We start from the raw sequence: 22,840 nt of genomic DNA, 5'->3' as shown, positions 1-22,840 counted from the left end.
CTGCTTAATTGTCTTTTTAAGAATGTGTAAAATGTGATTTAAAAGCTGACCCCAAAGTTATTCTTCTGCATTGATTGCCTATGCTGGAGGGTCAAATTTGTAACATATTCAAAATTAGGCAGGGAGGCCGACCACAGAACCCTTACAAGGACCACAAATGGCCCCCAGGCCACACTTTCAACCAATAATTATAGGATGAAAGCAATTCAGATTAGCAACAGATCTGAATTGCTCTAGAGATTATCAATTCTTCACCTGTCTCTTGAGAAAGACCTCCTCTAAGTCAACTGATTCTCCCCCCTAAAAATATTTCCTCTGTCATAACCCCATCCCTTTACTTCCTCCACCGTCAACCCGTCCCCTAACCTCAGATTGGTGAGCACCAACAGGTGTCCACAGGCCTCCCACAACAAACACATTCCACCCATTCGTGACTCCCAGCATTGGCACCTAATCAGGCTGTGGTTTCACCCAGAGAGCCATGACCACAAAAGTACGTAGGGGCAGGAGAGAGAAGAGCTGGATAGACCGTGTGCCACTGGAGGAGCGAGCTGTACGAGATAAGCTGGACTCAGGCGCAGGAACTCAGAAGTTAGAAGGACTGCAGTCTTTTACAAGGATGTAATGTCTGCCATCATGGGACAGATGAGGATGTTTAACATTGACACGTTCCTCGTCATTTGTGGCGTTCTTTGTTTCACCTGCACAGGTAAGGAAAATGAATGCATTTATATGTGCATGGTAAAACTTTGCACTTCAAGAATCCTTTTGGTTAGGCTCATTTACTTGAATTACTCTGAAATTGTATTTTTCTCTAATGTAAAGCATTTAGGTGATGAAGTAAAAATGGTAAAATTAACTGAGTAGAGAAAAAAGGTAATTTAACCTTTAACACTGAATAACAGATAGAAAAACAATCTGTTGCCCTTTACTGGTTGGTGGCCTGTGGTGCAGTCAGCGCTCCTAACACTATTATTATTACCTGACAAGCCTTAAAATTGGCAAAATACATGTAAATGTATGTAAATACATGTATTTTCTTTTCAGTCACACAACACTAATTTAGTCAATTTTAACTTTTTTATTGTTTTTTTGAGTGCAGTTGATTATTTTTTTTCTCTAAAATGGATGAAAAATAGCAACCTAACCGTCTGCTATCTGTTCAAAGGAACATAAAGGACATCTTATTAACACTTTATTTTTGGTTAATTAGGATATGTTTTCCATCCATAATAGAGATGGAATCCCAGAAATCCCTTTGATCCCACATTCTCATGGCATATCTGTCACATTAGCCGGGTCTCCCTTGCCCCTCAGGAGATATTCGCTGAACTACGCTCACTGACTCTTTTGTGAGTCGGGTTTGTCCTTCACTGTCTGTCCTACATATGCTTTGCAGAGGAGTTGCTGTCAATCCAGCTCATTCCCCTTTGGCTTCTGTGATAATTACCAAAATTATGTATTGATTTCATCAGTCGTACAGTATTTTATTGGTACAGTATTTTATTTTTTGATTTAACTCTGTCACTTATTCTTTAATTTTTTTATATACTTTTTAAGGCACATTTGTGTGATGACTTTTGCTATAACCTTTAGCTGCTGTAACACTACAGTTTCGTCATTGTGGGACAATAAAGGGATTTTCTATCGTATTCTATGCTTTTCTATTGTATCTTAATATATAAGAATGTCAGCAAAAATGTATTTGTTTACAATCCTATAATTTCCACTAATTTATTACACATCGATAGATATATTTCTACTTGTTTAAAAAAAATAGTAATATAAATATTACAGTCATATATTTATATAACTATTTTTTTTATGTATTTATTGGTGTTTTTCAAGGCTGCACTTTAAAAAAATTAAATTGTCTAGAGCTGTTTTAAACAAAATTTCTTTTTGTTTACATTTGTGTATACAAAATGACAAAATAAATCTTTCTAAGTCTTGTTTTGATGATTATGTCTGGCAGTTATTGCAACCCTGAAATTCATTTTTTTTTATATTAAGAGCATTTCTGAAGATTATTTAAAATTGCATTTTTATTGAAGCATTAAGGGCCTAGCTAAAATAATGTAATGATACCTAATCACTTAAAACATGATGAGGCTCATTTTGTGTTATTTTAGAATCAGAACTGTGGCAATGAGTGGTTCAGATCACTTTAATTTATTTTTTTCAATCATTCTGAGGGTTTGGATTGGTATTTTTATGTAAAATCTGGATTAATCAGAAGAGGCAAACATATCTCTATTTTTTTATTTATTATTAATTTATATGAGCTTGACATCTTGAACCGAGTTGTTACAGCTGGTTGCAGTCAAAACTTTAAAATATGAAGATCGTATAAGCTGTCTACAGTGTTGATGTTAAGATCAGGTGACAAGAATGGTCTCAGTTAAACTGACCAGAGTGACAACATTTACTGCTTAGCTGACTGGTTCATTTTTAGTAAAAGTTCTTGCTCCTTAAAGAGAATTTGGTTTTATTAAATATTTTAGAATATAAGTCCCAATTACCCTCCTTCGAAATAAACTTATACAAACACCCAAACCTTTAACCTTGATTCATTTGTGTTCAGTATACAGTTAATTAGAATATTATTTCTACTTTTGACAGTTTAAAAACATCTTTAAAAAAAAAAAAAAACCTTTACACAAGTATGAAAAATACCTTTCATCCAGCCCACAATGCTGTGTTAAAAACTTATGGATTTTTCTTTATTGTCATCTAATATTACAAACTTAAATGTCACGTTTTCATCGGATGTCATTGCAAATGTATAACATTTAATACAGATCAATGTAACAAAAGAATGCAAATGATCAATTCAGTTTTGCTTTGTAAAGTAATTTCTCTTAACTAAAAAAAACATTTTAGCAATATTCTAATGAATTGAAAATTACTGTAAACATGTATGCCTTATATTGTTTAATCTATGAATAATCTGTTGGAAAAAAGGTAGATTTAGAGATTTTCTAACTATTTAGGGTTGTCTTTCTCAGCTCAGTTTCAAGCCTTTTCACAGTTATTCTGACAAAAAACCCTCTTTAGTTAAACTAATAAACACAAAAAGAATATAGAAAAGGTAAATTAAGCAGTTTATCAGATTATATCAGTTCTAATAGAATTAGAAGGGAAAATATGGCCGAGCTGCTTACGTCCACTGGCTTTAAGGCATAATGATTTACTTTTACCTTCATTAACAACCCAATAGACAAATATGAGCAGATTTAGCTAACTTCCTTTGATGTGTTGATATAACGCTTTTCTTTATTTTGGATGACCTCATAGCACATAAATCTATTTTTGAGAACTTCAATCAGAGGATTTCTGTAAGTTTTTGACTTTGATCCAAAGGAGTTCCTTTCAGTTTATCCCCTATTTGAGAAAACAATCTCCCGGCCCAGTTAAAGAAAATCTCCAGGGATGTTTACCAAAGGCTATAATCCAAAAGGGTCATCTCTAGCTAGGAATTTCCCAGTAGGAAACAGGAGGCACAGATTTTATTGTTTTATTTTTCCCATTTTGCAGGATGGCTCCCCACCTGCTATCAAATGATCTCCCTTAACCAGTCATCATCCATGAGGTCAGTGACCTCTGCATTAAATAACAGATCATCCATGCATCGTGTAGATGGCATAGGACGCTATTTTTAGACAATAATCTTAGTGGGAATTGAGCGCGATACCAAACCACAGCAGGTGTGACTTATCGATCCAGAGAACAAACACTCTGTTGACTGACTTTCAGAGGCTTAAAGCAGAAGTTCAAGCACGCTTTGTTAAACGGGATTCAATTTGATATCTCATAAGTAGAACTTTGACTCACCTCTTATAATCCTTTCCAGAAGTATTAGTCACAACAAAACATTTGGTTTTCCAGGAGCTTCCGAGACAGAGCGGAGACTCCATCAGAAGTTGTTCCAGGACTACAATGTGAAAGTCAGACCGGCTCGTCACTGGAAGGACAGGGTGATGGTGCGAGTGGGGATGACGCTTTCCCAGCTCATTGGCTTGGTGAATATGGATAACCTGCATCACCTGTGGAGAAGATGTTTAGAAAGCCTTATGGCGATCGCTTCATTGCAGTAATGTATTTATAGAATGAAAAATATTTCGCCTTTAATTTGAGTGCATTTGCAAATAATCCAGAAATTGTTGGTTTTATTTTGGTTTCTCTCTGCTACGTGTGCTTTGAGTAATCATATGACTAGAAAAGTGCTATAAAGATTCAATCCATCTAACATTAAAGGGTACTAATTAACCTAGTAAAAGTTTAACCAGAAAACTTATCAATACTCTGATGAGTCATTAAGATACTTAAAACAGCTGCAACTGTAGCGTTATAAGGTTGGAGATGGGCACCAATTTATCTTGAAACAACACACAGTGAGCAGGATCAGGAAATGCACCTTTTAGATATGCTAATCAATATGTTCTGAGGATATTTCATGGCTAAACCCTTTTTCTTCTCCTACTTCACAAACATGGCAGTTTTGCTAAATGCGACAAATACTTTAAATGTAACACTGAGCATTAGAAGAGAGAGAGAAAGGAAGCATAAGAGATGCTCAACTCTTCTAATTAATGGGTCTGCAAGCTGCAGCCTGAGAGCAGAGTTACTATACTTAAATAAAACTGGTGAAAAATTAAAAACTAAATTGATAAAATATGTTATTTAACTGCAATAAATAAATACTGTCATTAAATTAAAACAAAAGTTTTATTTTTGCTTAAATAAAAGTAACATGACTTAATTCTCCTATATGTCCTTCATTTTTGAGTTTAGCAATATTTGTATTTTCCTGGAAACTGATTTGAATCTTTTTTTTAACAAAAGTCAGTTCATGTCCACTATACTTAAATCTTTTTTTAAAGTAATATTGTTTGCTGACTATTTATTTCATAAATGTGTCATAATATAAACATTTTCTGTCTAAAAAGAAAATATTAATGAAAACTAAACTAAAACTAGTGAAAGAGAAGAATGAACTTAGTATTATTAAAATCTTAGTATCTAACAAAAATACCATACCCACCTTAAAAGCTAACTGAAATTTGTTATATAACAGGACAGATGGGACCCAGTATTCTAGGTGAGACAGACAGTGGGAAGTTTCAAAACATTTATGACTAAACAAACGTCGAACAAAACAGAAAACTGAACGCAGAGCTGTGGCTCAGCGGACATGCAGAGGCTGCGAAGGGGCGGGGCAAAACCCCTCACTGGCACTCTGGTTGTGGGAGAAACACAGTTGAGTGACCATGATGATCTGACAGAAGATGATTATCCGTGTGAGTCACTTTCCTGATTCAACAGTTCAACCCATCCTCTCGGGTAAGGCAGGATCAGCCGATGCACTACCAACGAGATGTGATGCTGAACCTTCCAGAGCCCGATCCAGGTCAGAGACAGGACTGTACTGAGATCCAGGAGTCTGTAGACTGACCAGGGGATCCAAACAGGAACAGACAAATCCAAGGTTCCCGGAATCCACAGAACGTTCAGGCAGGTCCAGAGTTCTTAGAGTTCAGCAGTGAGCTCAGACAGACACGCACAGATGGAGACATGTGGGCCCAGTGGTTGAGAGGAACAGAGACAAGACATGGTACCAGGATAACTGCAGAACTTTAAACTGGACTCTTCCTAGGAGCCAGGATCACAGGAGTTAAAACTGGCTATCCCCGCCAAAACCTTGAGGGCTCCGTGGAAAAGAGCTGGAACACTATCAGCAGACAGGAGACAAACACCAAACCCTCTAAGTCCATTGGCCTCCAGGGACGGGAACATGAACTGAGGACTAAAGAAAAACTAAAACACACAGAGAAAACATTGAAAACTAACACGAATACATAAAACAAATAATGATCTAGCCCCGATTGCTGGGCTTAACCGTATATAAAGCAGACCGCACAGGTGAATACAATTAATGATAATTGGAGCACGTGGAGGGGAAAGCAGGTGAATGAAGTGAGTAATTAGATCAAATACCAGGGCTGCGATAACAAAACTAAATAAATAAGAGAAAACAAAATGATTACAACTGGAAGAATTAAATCATAATGAAAAATCTCTTAAAGACTCTTAAAAACTTTATCAAAAAATCAAAAAGAAATTAGAAAAGATGTAAAATATAAGTATATAAGTATATTTAAAAATACTTATATATACAAAAAAGAGATTAAAGAAATGGTATTCCTTTCCCTCATTTAAAGGATTTATACTATAGTTTATTCTAGAAATTTAAAACAAACAAAAGAAATCGTGTTTGTTTGAGGCAAAAAAAAGTATTTTAAAGCATATATTGTGATAACATGCAAAATAAAGCTATTTTTTTAATGTAGCTGTTTTTTTCTCTAAACATTTTTATTTAGCTTAACTGAGGGCAAAAATAAGCTCAGTGACAAACAGCGTAAATTGGAATATTAAGATATCTCTCTCTCTGTCTCTCTAAGAGTGCTACTTCTTTAAATATTACAGAAACTTACTATTCACAGTCCTACAGTTTGTTAAAAAGCAGAGGTACCAATCATTTAGCCATGTAGCTCATGTAAAAATATTTCTTGATAGGTCAATTTTTCCGACTTAAAAGAGTAAAAACATTTAATGACCCAGGGGTTGTACACTTTTTTAACATCATAGTATATATCAAGTTCAGACATTAACGCTAGCGGCTGTAACATCAACCTTTCCTGTCTGTCCCAAAACAGAATGAAAAGAACAGCGAGATGACAACAAACGTGTTCATGAATCTGGTATGGATGCCGAGCCTTAATTCTAAAACCTTTCCTTTGCCTTAAATAAAAGCTTAACACTTTGATATCTTTAACTTCTGCCATTTAAATCTCTGACTAGAATCTTTATTGATACAGGTTATGCACATAAAGACTGTCTTCTATTTATTCGTCTGTCCTTCCCAGAATTGGACAGACTACAGGCTGTCATGGAACCCGGAGGAGTACGATAACATTGCAGTTTTGAGAATTCCTCCCCAGAAGGTGTGGCGTCCTGACATCTACCTGATAAACAAGTGAGTGACCCATTGCCAACAACACAATCATTAATCTAGAAGGCAGAACATTTAATTCACTGCATACAATATTTTTTTTTTCATTTATAGCCTCTTTCAAGATAAACATTTTTCCCCATGAGAACAATCTCCAGAACAGCCTAGAAAGAGGAACTTGACTTGCATACCTATAACTCCCTATTTTACGCTTTCATTTTTTAAAGTGATGCTATAAAGTTTTCAGTCCAAAGCTTCCAGTCAGTTGGCTTTTACCTGCAGCAATCTGTGTCAAACTAACAGTTTGTCAGAAATAACACAAAGCTTAGAGTAAGGCATACAGGTGGTCTGGCTCAAGCTGACAGCTACTTTAAAGCTATTGGCCACTAAGAGTTCAGTTGCCTTCAACCAAGAGTAAAGTTAATCTCTATTCAAGCCAATATTTACAAACTAATTGTGAAGAGTATTGCCAACTAGACTAAAACTAAATGTAAAGTATTGGGCGTTTCAAAAAGTGTGACTCCTACCCTGCGATACTTTGACTCCAGTAGTTTTGGCTAGTGTCTTAATGGTAGGCAAGTATCCGACCAACAGGCAGTAACACTCAGGAGACTGGGAAAGGTTTAAGGTTTCATTGAAAACCGACTGAACAGAGGAATAGCTGGGAATGGTAGGAATGGTTCCACGGCCAATTGTAGGCGTCAGGTAGGTTGGAACTCTTGAGACAAACAGCACAGGTGAAATTTGAGGTTGAAGAAACGCTTATTTGAAGAAGATGATGGGGATCTGAGGTTGGGAGATGATCCAACTTGGAGGGTTGGAGGGAATCTAAGAAATATAGGTTCTGCACAGTTGAGGGTTTAAATCCCAAGGAGCAAAATGGTCAGTGGAACCAGTTGAAGGAGAACTGGAGGATGTGGAGCAAGGAGCCTGGGGCTTGTTTGAAGAATCCAGAACTTTGATCAGTAAGGCTGCAGGTGACATAATCTGGCAGGAGGAGGACTGGATCAGAATCCATATTCATGCTAGAAGTACCTTAGAGTAAAGAACACAGTGATCTGAGTTTAACGCAAGCCAAACATCCACAGCTTTTGGAACTTGGAGGGCTCGACATTACAACTTAGGCAATCACTGGCTGCAGGCTCCTTTAAAGATTCACTTATGATGATGATTTGCTTTGTTTACACGGACCTGCTGCAACCAGGGCTGCCAACCAAACCCCCTGACGTCACCTAGGGGAGAATTGAGGGAAATGGCAGGTTAAGAAACAGATCCCAACAGATAGTCTGAATATGATTTCAATAATTAAATGTCTGTTTCATCCACTTAGAGGAGAGGTGGGAAAGTTGTAAATTGAGTCTCACTTTTGTCTTTATTTCTCTTACAGTCACGATGGGCAGTTCGATGTGGCTCTGTACGTTAACGTCTTGGTTTACAGTAATGGTATGGTCATTTGGTTGCCTCCTGCCATCTACCGCAGTTCCTGCTCCATTGAGGTACATAACTAACCTCCATCATATAAGCATAGCCGTGGTAATCAGATCCTATACAGCTAATGGGACTGGCATTAAAAAAAAACTTTTTTAGAAATTAACCATAAAGTGCTGATTGCCTCAATTTTGCTGTCCATAGGTGGCATATTTCCCATTCGACTGGCAAAACTGCAGTATGGTTTTCCGCTCGTACACCTATGACGCCTCAGAAGTTGACTTGCAGTTCTATCTTGATGAAAGTGGGGCAGATATCCAGGAGATTGTCATCGATAAGAATGCTTTCACAGGTTGTTTCCAAACATATGCAGTATTTATCCACAGCCATATTAATACAGCATTATCAATCCAGCTAACCCTAACATGCTGGAATGTTTTCTTCACCTCTGCAGAGAATGGAGAGTGGGCCATCCGTCACAAACCAAGCAGAAAGAATGTTGGGGATGACCTGTATGAAGACATTACCTTCTACCTCATCATAGAGAGGAAACCTCTCTTCTACATCATTAACATCATTGTCCCCTGCATCCTCACCAGTGTGTTAGCTATATTTGTCTTCTACCTTCCTCCTGGAGCAGGTTAGCTTATTTGACATGCTTTGGTATGAAAGTACAGAAGAAGGTGCTTTATGTTGGAGAATCTTAAGCGGCATATGTTTAATGTAACTGCTTTATAAGGCTGCAGAATGAGTTAGTTGTTGTGAAAATCTGGCCTTTTTACCTTTAAGACCATAGTGCTTTCAAACCACTGGTCAAAGTGAATCAGAGGCTTAAACCCAGATGCACGCATCACTTTAGTTTTGCATAGCGGGAACTCCACAAACCGGTGACAGATCAAACTTTGACTGACATATGTTGTTAGCGAATAGGATAAGCTTTGCAGTGGCACATTAGAATTGAAGGGCTTAAAAGATAGCGTTTATTTATGTGCATAAAGAGTTAGGACAGATAAATTAATTGGATACGCACAAAAAGAGCATAGTCAAAATTCTGAAAGCTAAACATTTTAAATATTATTAAAAAAAAAAGTTCTTGAATGAAAATGTTTGTAAAGCTACAAATAGAAATGTGTTTTAATGGTTGAATTATTCATAAAATTTGAATAATCCGATCTGACACCTACTTTGGATCATTTGTTCCAAATGGATCTTTTGGATACACAAACAGTTTTACAATGTCACAGTTTCAAAATGCTTATCACTGGAGATATGAAACTTTAAACAAGTATTGTTTTCAACATGTACAACAACTGTAAATAGTTGGAGATGTCAACTATGAACCATACCCAAAATATGGAAAATAAAAAGGTTCTTTTTTTTTCTGCTAGGGGAAAAAAAAATATTTTTTGTTGTTAAATAGCTCAAGCTTTGTAAATTTTGTACAGTGTGTACATATATCACCTGAAACTAAAAGATTTCAGGTAGCAGCCATTAAAAATTGCCCATCCCAGTCAAATGAAAGCAGAATAGCAGCCCACTCCCCTGCGATTTCCAGCTAAATCCCCTCCAACTTCCAGCCACCGACCTTCTTTTGCGCGTGCATTTTTTACAAAGATTGATGTTTAAAAAAGCAATTGTAGAGGACCAGCCAAGGATCAGCCAAGTACCAGCAAATGGCCCATCAAGGAAAGTGGGGACATTTTGAATGGCTACTACTATAGCTTTTGAATGAGACAAATCACAAGCAATTGTGATTTATTATATCATTTCACTGGCCAATGGCATTTTAGTTTGCAATTAGCATTTTTGCGCACAAGCTATAAAAAGGTGGGAGCTAAGGGGTTAAAGGTAGAGAATGTATGATTCAGTATAGCCTTTCATAGCATCTCATTCTCTAGCATACATTAGTTCACAGCTATCTACACAATAGCTTGTATGAGTTTTTTTTGATCATCAGAACAAGAATAAGAACAACATTTTGTAGGTATGGATAAATAAAACGGGTGTTTTAAAGTCAGACTCTCTCTCTTTTGAAACCAATATGTACACATTATAAGGTTTAAATTATTATTTCTTTAGAAAACTCTCTATTGTACTTATGTCGGAAGGTTTTTGTGCTTTGTTGTGAATCCTCAATATTTTCTGCCCTGTTCTTTCCATTTTCCATCTTTCAGGGGAGAAGATGACTCTGTCCATTTCTGTCCTCATCGCTCTGACGGTCTTTATGTTGCTACTGGCCGACAGAGTCCCAGAGACCTCACTTGGCATCCCTATCATCGTCAACTACGTCATGTTCACCATGATCCTGGTCACTTTCTCTGTCATCCTGAGTGTGGTGGTCCTCAACCTTCACCACCGAACACCTAGTACCCACATCATGCCGAACTGGGTTAGAAAGGTATAAAGCGTCTACCCATACTAATTCAAAATTTATGTGCAAATGCAACTTCAATTGATCCTTAAACCTAAATTTACAGGTCTTCATTCACATCCTGCCCAGATACATCGGTATGATGAGACCAAACCCAGAAGAACCTTTACTGGAGGAGGATTCAGAGAAGGATGACACAACGTTCCGAGGTCTAACTGTACACCAGCCTGGAGGAGAGTATTTCTTTCGCAAGATCAACCCTGACCTTGTCTTACCCTGGAGAGGGAGGTACGGTTATGTTGTTTCATTTTTAGCTTGAAGGTTTGAATTGAGTGTATAGTTCCTCTTATTATTAGATTCCTTAGACTTTGTACATGTGGGAATTTGTTTGAAACTTTCTTATTTATTTCATTTGCACATTGTTTTAATGTACACATATAATCACAAACTCCAGGTGTTATCTGAATCTTTACCAAATATACACGGATTGAAGATGGAATAATAATCTGAATGCAAAATTTGTATGGGCTCAAAATCAAATAATCTAATCATCACTTGCTTTTACCTGGATCAGTCTTTATTCAGATTAGAGGTATCTGCCACGCAAAGACTCGTCATATTGTCAAAACCATTGAAGAAAAGTCTTGGTTCTGACTGTTGTTCCAGAACGGACCCAAGACAGGTTCTAACTGCAGTTAAAGCATCACAGCTTTCTCTAATGACTTGACAGAGTGAGCAGCTCATTGTTTTGCTCTTCCTGTTACAGAGTCAGAGGTAATTAACTGTACTTTAAAGTTCTGTGCTGCTCAGTAGTACTGTCCCTTGTTTGATGGCAGCAGGGCCTCGGACACTGCGTCCCCACTTGGACCGGCTGTACCAAAACTGAATTTCCATTTAGGAAATTATTTTTATTATATTTTAATTGAACTGAATTTAATTTACACACATGCACCGTTGTCATGTCAGTGTACTCCAAATCTATTGCCTAAAGTCCACACGTGTAAAACATACTCATACTTCACAACTGCTTCCACTTGCTACTCTCCTTTGGCTACAAGAACATCTCAGCTCTCCTATGAACCCAGCCTGGTTTCTAGGCATCTCTCGTCCCATTACAGCAGCATCAGATTCAGCCTCAGCTAAGCCTCACACTCCCATTCACAGTCGCCAGCCACTAAGCCTCTATTTAGGTTGGGCATTAGGGGGTAATCCCACAGAAAGGAGGTAGAGGATGGGGGAAGATCTGACAGGGAGAGATGATTGCCATTGCTGAGTGATAGGGGCACAAGAGGCTTGATATTGGATAGAGAAGAAAGACACAGCTTTCATCGCCATATCTTGCAATACAGTTAGAGGAAAGTTATTTCAGTAGAAATTAATCGCTTTGGGTATACTTATTTCCTATAAGCGCTGGAAAATATTTTGCCCACTCAAAAATATCTCCTTGTTTTGAATAAGATCGTTCTTGATAGGGTCACCACTTTTTTAACATTAGAGTCAAACTGGTTTGGTTCAACCTAAAACTAGGTTGTCAAAGTGTTGAATGTGGAGAGTATGTTGCACACACTATTAACCCTTCCTTTTCACTAACCTACAAGTACTCACACCCCCCTTCAATCAGCTGCTTCATTTATTTAGTCCATGTTTGTCACACTGTCTCCCTTTGTCTGGCTCTTCTGACGCCTTCCTCCTGCTGGTGCCATACTCATTGCCCAGTGTTACCAGCATGCACGCTATGTAACTGTACACTACAAACACGCAATGTATAATTGATGGCTCCACTGTGACAGGTGTGCTTGCACACATGCAACTGGAAAGCATTCAAAGAAATTCCAGTGTTTTAGGAATCGAGTGATGAAGAAGTGGAGTAAAACCTGGAAAGCTTATTGTGTTTCATGTAAACTGACCTAAATATCTGCTGTTTATTCGTGGGAGAATTGCACAAGTTCTTTAGCCTGACTTTTAATTTTAAGTCATTAGTTTTATATACACCATGCAACTATAGTCTGTATGATGTAAAGTAGCATCAATGACATCCACCAAATGCTTAGTGGGGTGATTGGAATCAGTCATTTCTTGAGATGAGTTTGCTTAACAAGAGACTGGGAGATTGGATTAGAGGGGAACATAGCAGATATAGAGTAAAATGGGATTATTTGAGGAATACCATTAAAACTCAAAAACAGATGGCTGTCTCCTGTTATGAAAAGTCTTCAATTCTGCTACAAAAATGTAGCATGTTTAAATTTTGATAAATAATTTTTAGAAGAACAAAAGCAGGATAATTTCTGATAATGTGAATTAAGATATTTTTAATCCCAAAAAAGCTATTTCAAACTATATCTATATATAGGTGTTTATCATCTGTGACTGGAAGAATTGTTCAGAGGTCATTGCATCACATAGATGTTGCCCCATAGTCACCAACTGCATGTAACACTAAGTTTGTAATGTTTGTCTGTTGCGGGAAAGACAATGTCATTGGTGGCATGTGACTGTGGAGTGGAAAAACACTTTGCACTATTGAGTCATGACATAAATCACATCTTATAGAGCACCTGTGAAGGGGCCTGTCTCATGCGCATATTGTGGATAATGCAGATGTAAGAACAGTGCAGGCTGGCAGTTATACCTAAAAGGACTTTATTCAGCAGTTAGAAACTATGTAACATATAAATATAAATAAATATAAAACATATAGAAAATAAATATATAGAAAATATATAAAAATAGGAATTATGCTTGTAATGTTAGGACTTGTGACGAATCTTAGCTTTGCATTCAAACATTTTATTTTGAAAATCCTTAATGGGCAAGTGGAAAAAAGAAAATCTTACAATATGCAAATCCTATTATTACATACTTTTCAAATCAAAAGTGAGTTTATTATATGTTGAATTTTATTTTAAGTAATCAGGTTTTATGTAAGGTCAGCTTTTTTGTCTAGGTCAATTTTCAATTAAAAGATTTCAGTCAGCTGATAGAAGAACTCATCATATTTAATATGCTAACTTTGACAGAATTATACTGTAGGTCCTAACCTGATATGCTCAATTCCGTTTTAGCATAACATTTTTTAGAGCTCGACCTTCAGCCAAGTTTCTAAAACCAACATTTATTTTTTATATATTTTTTAATTTAGCTCAGACAGGCACAAATAACTAATTGTATTAACATAGTTAAAAAAAATGGAAGGCTAAGGTAGTTTTGTAACGCTCTTATTCTCAGCTGTTTTTTATGCCCTTTTTATGTAATCTTAGAAATGAAAAGTAACATTTGTTACAAATTGTCTCCAAAATATCTTTCTGCATGAAGTCCAGTAGAGCTGTATGGCTTATCTGTTGACAGTCTGTTAGATCATAGATGCACAAAGGAGCATGTCCACAGATCCTTCTTTCTAACTGTTGTGAGACCCTATCATCTTTGCTGCTCCCATCAGGCCAAATAACTCTTTACAAACAAGGTTCCAGATGCACAAATTCTTTAACTGGTCAATAATCATTGCCACTGTTTCAAATGTGTCTTATAAATGTTGACTAACATAGATGTCATATATGGGTGTGTTTTTTTAAACGATATTTGTTACATTGATTTCTCATTGTCCCATTATCTGGCTGTTGTTGTAGTTTTCTCTCTCTTTTTTTCTTTTGCTAAATATGCATTTTTTCATTCTCAATAACTGAAAAATATTTTTCCTCTAAGGTTTTTTTTTTCTGCTGTACAGCTTAACTTTTTTTCGTCGTCTGTGTATTATATGCAACACACATTTTCCCTGTTGTGTGACAATAAAGACATTTTTTTATTTTTTTATGACCTAAATAGGTAACAATCAGTCTTATTAAACAGTAAAAAAAAAATCTGTATAGTCGTTATTTTTATTTTGACTTATTTTTTTGTCAGTTTGGATTTTTGTGTGTGTTTAAGTCCCTTTAAAATGTATTGAATAAGCACCATCTAAACAAATATAATTTAATTTTTATTCAAGTTATAGCTGTATATAGAGGACATAATAGAATACAGCATTTTATGAGATATTCTTCTTTTCTATTATCCTAACGTCTGTTAGACACCATTAATATAGTAGTAACAACAGACGACCAAACAGCCAACTGGCTCTGAAAATCAGCCTTATTGTGGGTCTAATTTTTACTTAACAAGATTAAGAAAATGTTAGATATCATTTAGATATCAGCTTTTAATTGTTGAATATAAAATACACTATATATTTGAACTGATATACAAAATTAACAGATTTTATGTTTTAATCTTAAAGCAAGAAAAGTTTGGATAAAGACCTAAAAGTTCCGCTTTGAAACCGTTCATTTCAGGTGTGAAAGCACAGTGCAGCTCCAGCGACTCCCAGACTCAGACCGGTTCTGCCTAATCCTTCCTCCAAACCTAAAGTCAGCCATCGACGCTGTGACCTACATAGCCGAGCAGCTGAAGAAGCAGGACACAGACGACTCAGTGAGTGTTCGGTCGTGTGGCATCCAGGGCCAGAGCAACACTGATTTGCAGTCATGTGCCACTGAATAGAGCTGAGTCAGCATTTACAGGAAGCATTTCTCTGATTTCTGTTCCAGATGACAGGAGACTGGCAGTACATCGCACTGGTGGTGGACCGTCTCTTCTTGTGGCTATTTGTCATCATCACCACACTGGGAACCCTAGCAGTGTTCCTGGATGCTAGTTTTAATTACACCCCAGACAACCCCTTCCCATAGGGGGCAGCATTCTGCAAACAGGCAGACCCTTAAATCCGCTCTATGGCTGTCCCAACTCTGCTCCCCTGGTTGGACTTCCCTTGACCAAGTGCTCAGTTTGGTTAACTTGTATTCTAAAGTTGCTCTTCTTTGAAACAAAAAGAGGCCAAATTTAGATCCTAACTCTAATAATTCTTTTTATATATCTATTTATGTGATCAGTCTGGTTTTATGATTCTAAAAACTTGAACTTTGTGTTTATAGACGTTTGCAGTCATGTAGAATAAACTGAACCTTTCACAGAACACTGTGGATGTATTTTCTATTTTAGCCAGTAGAGGACAGTAAGGGGGTGTCCAGTGGAGACTGCAGCTGCAGAGGGAATCAGATTAGATGCATGTACATACTTTGTAAAGCAGATTGGTTAAAATAAACTATGAAATCTATAAAATAAGCTGAAATAAGCTATTTTGCTTGGGCTAAAAAAAACAATATTTACATAATTCAATTGCTTTACCTATATAATGTTGTATTATTGAACTAAAAAAACAAAAGCATTTGATTGGTCTCTTGTCTGATTCTTGTTTTAGAAATTGGTTATATTTACATTCTGTCATTAATTTATTCTTGTCTTATTTTAGATATGTGCTTTGGCTCACTGTGAGACTGAAAATAAATGGTTTGATATTTGTAAGTGTTCAATAAATCATTCGACTTGTTTGAAGTCTCCTCAGCTAAAAGAAAAACAACCACAGAGTGTATTGCATTATGTTTCAATGTGGGTATTTTTTTTTTTTTTGTAGATTATGTGTACCTTAAAATGCAACTTTAATTTTGTTCCAAACATTGAAATAATGAAACACCATCTACCACTGAACATACACTGCAATAACAGCTTATATATACACATATATAAATAAATGATAAAGTCATAAAGAAAAAGTACGACAAAAACCAGAAACATATTTCAAGGCAGTAAAATAACTTAAAAGAAATGTATTCTAATCTTTTAGAGCATTTAAGTGTTTTAGTGTTAGTACATTTGCAGATCATGTAAAATTAATCAACGTTCTGTCTCTAACCCAGTGGATATACTGTTGCATGCTACAAGTGATGTTAATCCTCTTTACATGCCACGCTTTCATCAACTGCCATAAATGCCTAAGGATATGCAGTATATTGCTGCAAAAACTGAAGGACCAAAGCTTCTTCAAAAAGTACAGCCTTCTCGGTCCCTTCTTTTAGATTACTTTAAGATTGTGTCTACAGTCCAGTCTGTTGTCCAAGTGAACATTAAAGTGTTTACACTCCTTCACCATCTCTATAATTATTTTAAACTGAATGGAAGTTTGTAGGACTCTGACTGCTGTGGCATTTCTAAAATAGATCAGCTTTTTAAAAGAGCATCCACATTTTTTTTGCAGAAGGTTGCCCCCTCTGGCGATAAGTGGCAATGACACCAGTGTTGTGCACCACATCTGAAATGTGGAAAAACATCTTCCGCAGTGATTTCGTATATTTTTGTGGGTTTTGAGCAGTAATGTCTTTTGAAGTAAGAAAGTTGGAGTAGAATAACCCAAATATGACCTTAATCACTCTCATATGAATTGACTAATGGGGCTTATAAAGGCAACTCCAGTAAATGGAGAAAGTTCATTTTACATGTCCGGCAATAATAAGGCCTGTATGGGAAAGAAATATTAATAATATTTCACTTTTGCAGTACTCTTATTTCAAATTTTACAACAATATTCAAAGGGCTATAGGTTTATTCATCCGTGGTGTAATGGTTTAAATATTTGACCTGGGGAACATGGGTCTGAATCCTGGTTGAATCAGGAGAGGCATCTGATATAACGTGATTCCTGAATAAGGAAATAGTTTAAAGGACTTGTTATCAGGTTAATGCTATACGACTTTCTTTTTGTCTACACAGTTTACTAAGTCTATACAGGTGCTGGTCATAAAATTAGAATATCATGAAAAAGTAGATTGATTTCAGTAATTCCATTTAAAAAGTGAAACTTGTATATTGTATTCATACATTACATACAAACTCATATATTTCAGATGTTTATTTTGTTTAATATTGATGATTACAAATGACAACAAATGAAAATCTCAAATTCATCATATCAGAAAATTAGAATATTACTGAAGACCAATAAAAACAAAGGATTTATAGAAATGTTGGCCAACTGAAAAGTATGAACATGAAAAGTATGAGCATGTACAGCACTCAGTATTTAGTTGGGCCTCCTTTGGCCTGTATTACTGCAGCAATGCGGCGTGGCATGGAGTCGATCAGTCTGTGGCACTGCTCAGGTGTTATGATAGCCCAGGTTGCTCTAATAGTGGCTTTCAGCTCTTCTGAATTGTTGGGTCTGGTGTATTGCATCTTCTTCTTCACAATACCCCATAGATTTTCTATGGGGTTAAGGTCAGGAGAGTTTGCTGGCCAATTAAGAACAGGGATACCATGGTCCTTCAACCAGGTACTGGTAGCTTTGGCACTGTGTGCAGGTGCCAAGTCCTGTTGGAAAATGAAATCTGCATCTCCAAAAAGTTGGTCAGCTGCAGGAAGCATGAAGTGCTCTAAAACTTCCTGGTATGTGGCTGCGTTGACCCTGGACCTCAGAAAACACAATGGACCAACACCAGCAGATGACATGGCACCCCAAACCATCACTGACTGTGGAAACTTTACACTGGACTTCAAGCAACGTGGATGAAGTGCCTCTCTTCTTTTCCTCCAGACTCTGGGACCTTGATTTCCAAAGGAAATGCAAAATTTACTTTCATCAGAGAACATGACTTTGGACCACTCACCAGCAGTCCAGTCCTGTTTCTCTTTAGCCCAGGCAAGACGCTTCTGACGCTGTCTGTGGTTCAAGAGTGGCTTGACACAAGGAATGCGACAGCAGAAACCCATGTCTTTCATACGTCTGTGTGTGGTGGTTCTTGAAGCACTCACTCCAGCTGCAGTCCACTCTTTGTGAATCTCCCCCACATTTTTGAATGGGTTTTGTTTCACAATCCTCTCCAGGGTGCGGTTATCTCTCTTGCTTGTACACTTTTTTCGACCACATCTTTTCCTTCCCTTCGCCTCTCTATTAATGTGCTTGGACACTGAGCTCTGTGAACAGCCAGCCTCTTTAGCGATGACCTTTTGTGTCTTGCCCTCCTTGTGCAAGGTGTCGATGGTCGTCTTTTGGACAACTGTCAAGTCAGCAGTCTTCCCCATGATTGTGTAGCCTATAGAACTAGACTGAAAGACCATTTAAAGGCTTTTGCAGGTGGTTTGAGTTAATTAGCTGATTAGAGTGTGGCACCAGGGGCCATCAATTTTGAACCTTTTCACAATATTCTAATTTTCTGATATGATGAATTTGAGATTTTCATTTGTTGTCATTTGTAATCATCAAAATTAAACAAAATAAACATCTGAAATATATGAGTTTGTATGTAATGTATGAATATAATATACAAGTTTCACTTTTTAAATGGAATTACTGAAATCAATCTACTTTTTCATGATATTCTAATTTTATGACCAGCACCTGTATGTTGCTCACGAAAAAAAAAACGTATCTGTACCTAACTTTACACAAAAAATTTCACGATCAAATTATTCATATTAGGGGAAAAAAATGATTTTACCATTTACAATGGCATAAATAATCCAATAAAAAATGTGTCAGGACAACATGCCGATCAAAGTATTCTGATAACAGCTGGCCAGAGTGATCAGCTACCCAAGATGGAAAGAGTTGATGTGGGATGCATATGCACTGGATAAAATCTAAATCTAGATTGAGTAGGTAAAAGTGACGTTTCGCCAATGGAACAAGACAATTTACTGTTAAAATAGTAAAACGCAACTGCATTGTCTTATTTCAAGTGCATTTTATCGAATTATCTTATTTTAAGAGTAAAAATATAAATTCCATTAGCAAACTACCTCATTTACCAACTCAAATTAAGAGTAAATAAACTTAATTTAAGAAAATGTTACTTATTTCTAGATCGTTTTTCCAGTGTGCCCATTCAGGTCAGCTTGCATCATTCAGAATAACATAGAATAACTCAATCCCTTACCGCAAATAGATAAAGATACTTAAGCCACTGCAGAAGTGCATGAGTAATTGCCAAAACAAGTGCAATCCGAATAGTCTGACAGTAAGGAAAGAGCTAAAACCAGGAATTAGTGTGCTTCATAGTGCTATTGCAGTTAGCATAGTGACCTCTAGATGTTCATAGGTACAGGTAGATGCTATATGGGTTCCTGTATAAGAAAAAAGTTGGTTGTTGTTTGCAAAATATTGTATTTATGGTATCATATTTTACAAAATGTTATAAGTTTATACTAAGATGACCCAAATTTCCCATGCAAAATAACAAAGTGAATGGAGTAAGACAGGAAGGAAGCTTAAAGTGCAAATTAAAAAGGAGCAAAAAACAGAAGAGTTTTGCGAAGCAGAGGTAGAAGTAAAGAAGATGAACAAGACAGGAATGTATCCATATGTACCTGAAAGTCCCCACAATATTGGATATTTTACAAAACACTGTCCCCACATTGCAGGTAAAACACGCCCACACACAAACACACACAACTTGTTTCACTGTAGGGCCTTCCCACTGACTTCCATTAATTTCTACAACTTAACCATGACACTTACCCTTACCCTAACCGCAACCTAAACTCAATTCACACCTTAGTCCTAAACATGAACATTGCACCAAAAATATTTGGCGTCCCCACAGCGTGCTATTTTTCCAAAAACTTTGACCTATTCAAAACAAGAACACACACTCACACACAAAACTTATACCTGTATTACTGCTGCTTTTACTATTTCCATTATACACTTAATGATAACAGCAGTAAGAAGAAAAATACCCTTGTTTTTATTCTTGTCGTGTAAAATAAACAAAACTGTAACAGCCCCATTTTCCTTATTTCATTTTGACATGTTTTATTATATTTAATATCCTAGCTGGAAATGTAAAAGACTTCAAATCAGAAATCTGGTCATCCTCAGTTGGAGGGACATTCTGATGTATGGCTGAGCATGTCAAAAATAATAATGCTGGTCACAACTGGAGCAGAATTTTAATTTCTCTGAATTCTGTCAGAATGTTTGTGAGAAATGTTAGTGGACAGATTTTATAAATTATATTTTGCCAGTTGAGTGTGTTATAGATATAAACTGCTCAGGATTAAATACTTTGAAATCTCTCAGAGGAGCTTCATTAGGCTGACTTTCTCCTTCTGTACATAGAAATCGGCATTTGAATTTTTAAGTTAAAATGTTGTAAATTTATACTGTGTTTTGCATCTAATTTTTGCAGCTTCACACTGTGTTTGGCATGTTCTCACTTTTTTTTACTAAACCCAACTTAAAATGTGTCAAAACGAATATAACAGGAATGAGATAAAAACATTAACCAAGTTAAAACTATAAAAATAATGAATTTAGCTATAGAAACTTCATTAACTTTAATACGTAGAACAGAAAGTACTGTGAGGATTTGTTTTTTATTTTTTTATGCCCTGTTTTTCTGTACTGACGCCTAGGGAAGCGGTCACAGATGAGAAGAATAAAGCCACAAGACCAAGAACAGAATTCCTCAGTGTTCTGGAGAAGACCGGGTACATGAAGAGGACAGGCGCCGTCCCCCTCATTTACACCTCTGTTGAGCCTTTTCAGGGAAAAACCAGAGTGTTTTATTGCTAATGCCTCAGTGACTTCCACAGGCACTTAAAAGACTTTAGTCATTGAATTGTACTGTACTTGCTTAGTTCAGACCCACAGGAGGCCACAGAGGGCGGCGGCGGGGCACCTGAAAGAATGCTAAGACTGATTTAGCTGTTTTCTTCTGTAGCCCCTTCCAGGCATTGTGCAATGGCGAAACCACCAAGACGAATGTGTGTTTATCCTTCAAAGAAGTGGGAAAAGGGTAAGGAGAACTAAAAGATAAGTAGAAAAGGGTGGTGTGGGGAGCCTTTCACTGGCCCCCAAGACTTGGATTAGAATGTCATATAAATCAGGTTTCCAGTAGTAACAACACTGGAAAGGCTGGGATTTGCACATATTCTCCTAACCATCTTCCCAATCCGCTATTAAATGTTTATTTTTGACCTTTATAATTCTTTATTCAAGAGGTATCCTACTTTATATTATTATTAATAGAATAAAGCTATAAAAAAAGGAACGTGATCTTTATCATTTCTTTTAATGAGCAACAAATTCCTTGCACAGTCATTTCTCCCCAGCAACAATGGGGGTATTTGTTGCCTTCAACAGCAAAAGCCTGGATACAGCTGAAAGGAGCCGAGTTATAGTGACAGGAGGAGAGAATGAAAGGAGAAGAATGTGAGAAACTGAAGGGTCAAAACAATGCAGAAGGGGGAGTGCGATATGTGGAACTGAGCTGCGGGAGCTATTAGGCAAAAGAACATTGTTAGCTAAGTAGCCTACCACCTGTTTTCGGTTGCATTTTGAATCTTTTATTTACACAGTTAAGATTGATTTAATGGTCAAACCTTGTTAAACTTGGAACTAACCAAGGGGGAAAACCATAGCATTGGTTTATTGTGCAGTCAAGGAAAATATGCAGAGAATTTGGTCATTTGTTTCAAATAATATTTGCATTTTTTTGCCCTTCAGCAAGAAGGGTAGCTCACCCATACCATGAAAAGTACTTATATTTATATTTTTTCACTTCTTTATACTTCTTTGTATCCTTCAGTCTTCGAGTACTTCTGCTTTCTGTCATATAGCTGATTCTCACCATCCTTTTCTCTTTTCTCCTCTCTGCAGAGGGGGCAAGGCTATCTCAGGAGGTCTACAGACAAATTAATATGTTTATAAATCAGTTGTAATTACAGTATCTATATGTTAGATTAGATTAAATATACTTAAAGGTATAGTGGACGAAGTTCTTTTCATCAAAATAATTTGTCCTCCTAATTGTCAATCATTCTGGTCATATGTTTACATAAAGCCGTCCTACGTGCTCATCCCTATTTTTACTTACCGGTGGTGAGTCTAACATAGTGGAAAATTTACAAATCTTCTTTTCGAACATAAGCTTGTATGAGTTTAATATGCATTTCCTCTTGGGAGCGGGTACAGGGTTGTGCATGTGCATTTCTTTGAAAGTGGAGAGGGCGTGTTTCTTCAAAAATTCACGAAAATCCTCCACTATACCTTTAAGTACGTTAGGCACACCGAAGGTAAGATTTCTGGACGCACTTAGCAGTTCATAAAAAAGAAAAAGTGCAATAAAATTTAAAACAACACTCGGTTTATGAAAGTGCTT

The 22,840-nt window shown here is 36.7% G+C and overlaps 1 protein-coding gene across 2 annotated transcripts; it reads left to right on the top strand.

Annotated features, from left to right (window-relative positions):
- Positions 1-393: 393 nt before the first annotated feature.
- chrnb1l (cholinergic receptor, nicotinic, beta 1 (muscle) like) lies at positions 394-16,233 on the top strand. Of its 2 annotated transcripts, none has more exons than XM_038304009.1 (11): positions 394-709; positions 3,889-4,022; positions 6,717-6,761; positions 6,927-7,036; positions 8,400-8,508; positions 8,645-8,792; positions 8,895-9,080; positions 10,615-10,838; positions 10,918-11,099; positions 15,140-15,278; positions 15,395-16,233. In XM_038304009.1, exons 1-11 carry the CDS (start codon positions 625-627, stop codon positions 15,533-15,535), a joined length of 1,503 nt encoding a protein of 500 aa, XP_038159937.1. In that variant the 5' UTR covers positions 394-624; the 3' UTR covers positions 15,536-16,233. The 2 variants fall into 2 exon arrangements, with proteins under 2 accessions (XP_038159937.1, XP_038159938.1); XM_038304010.1 differs by lacking the exon at positions 394-709 and adding an exon at positions 3,571-3,592.
- The last annotated feature ends 6,607 nt before the right edge of the window (positions 16,234-22,840 follow it).

This window comes from Cyprinodon tularosa, unplaced genomic scaffold, assembly GCF_016077235.1.
Source record: "Cyprinodon tularosa strain WSP-4 unplaced genomic scaffold, ASM1607723v1 ctg523, whole genome shotgun sequence".
Lineage (NCBI taxonomy): Eukaryota > Metazoa > Chordata > Actinopteri > Cyprinodontiformes > Cyprinodontidae > Cyprinodon > Cyprinodon tularosa.
This window is presented reverse-complemented; position numbering and strand designations above follow the sequence as displayed.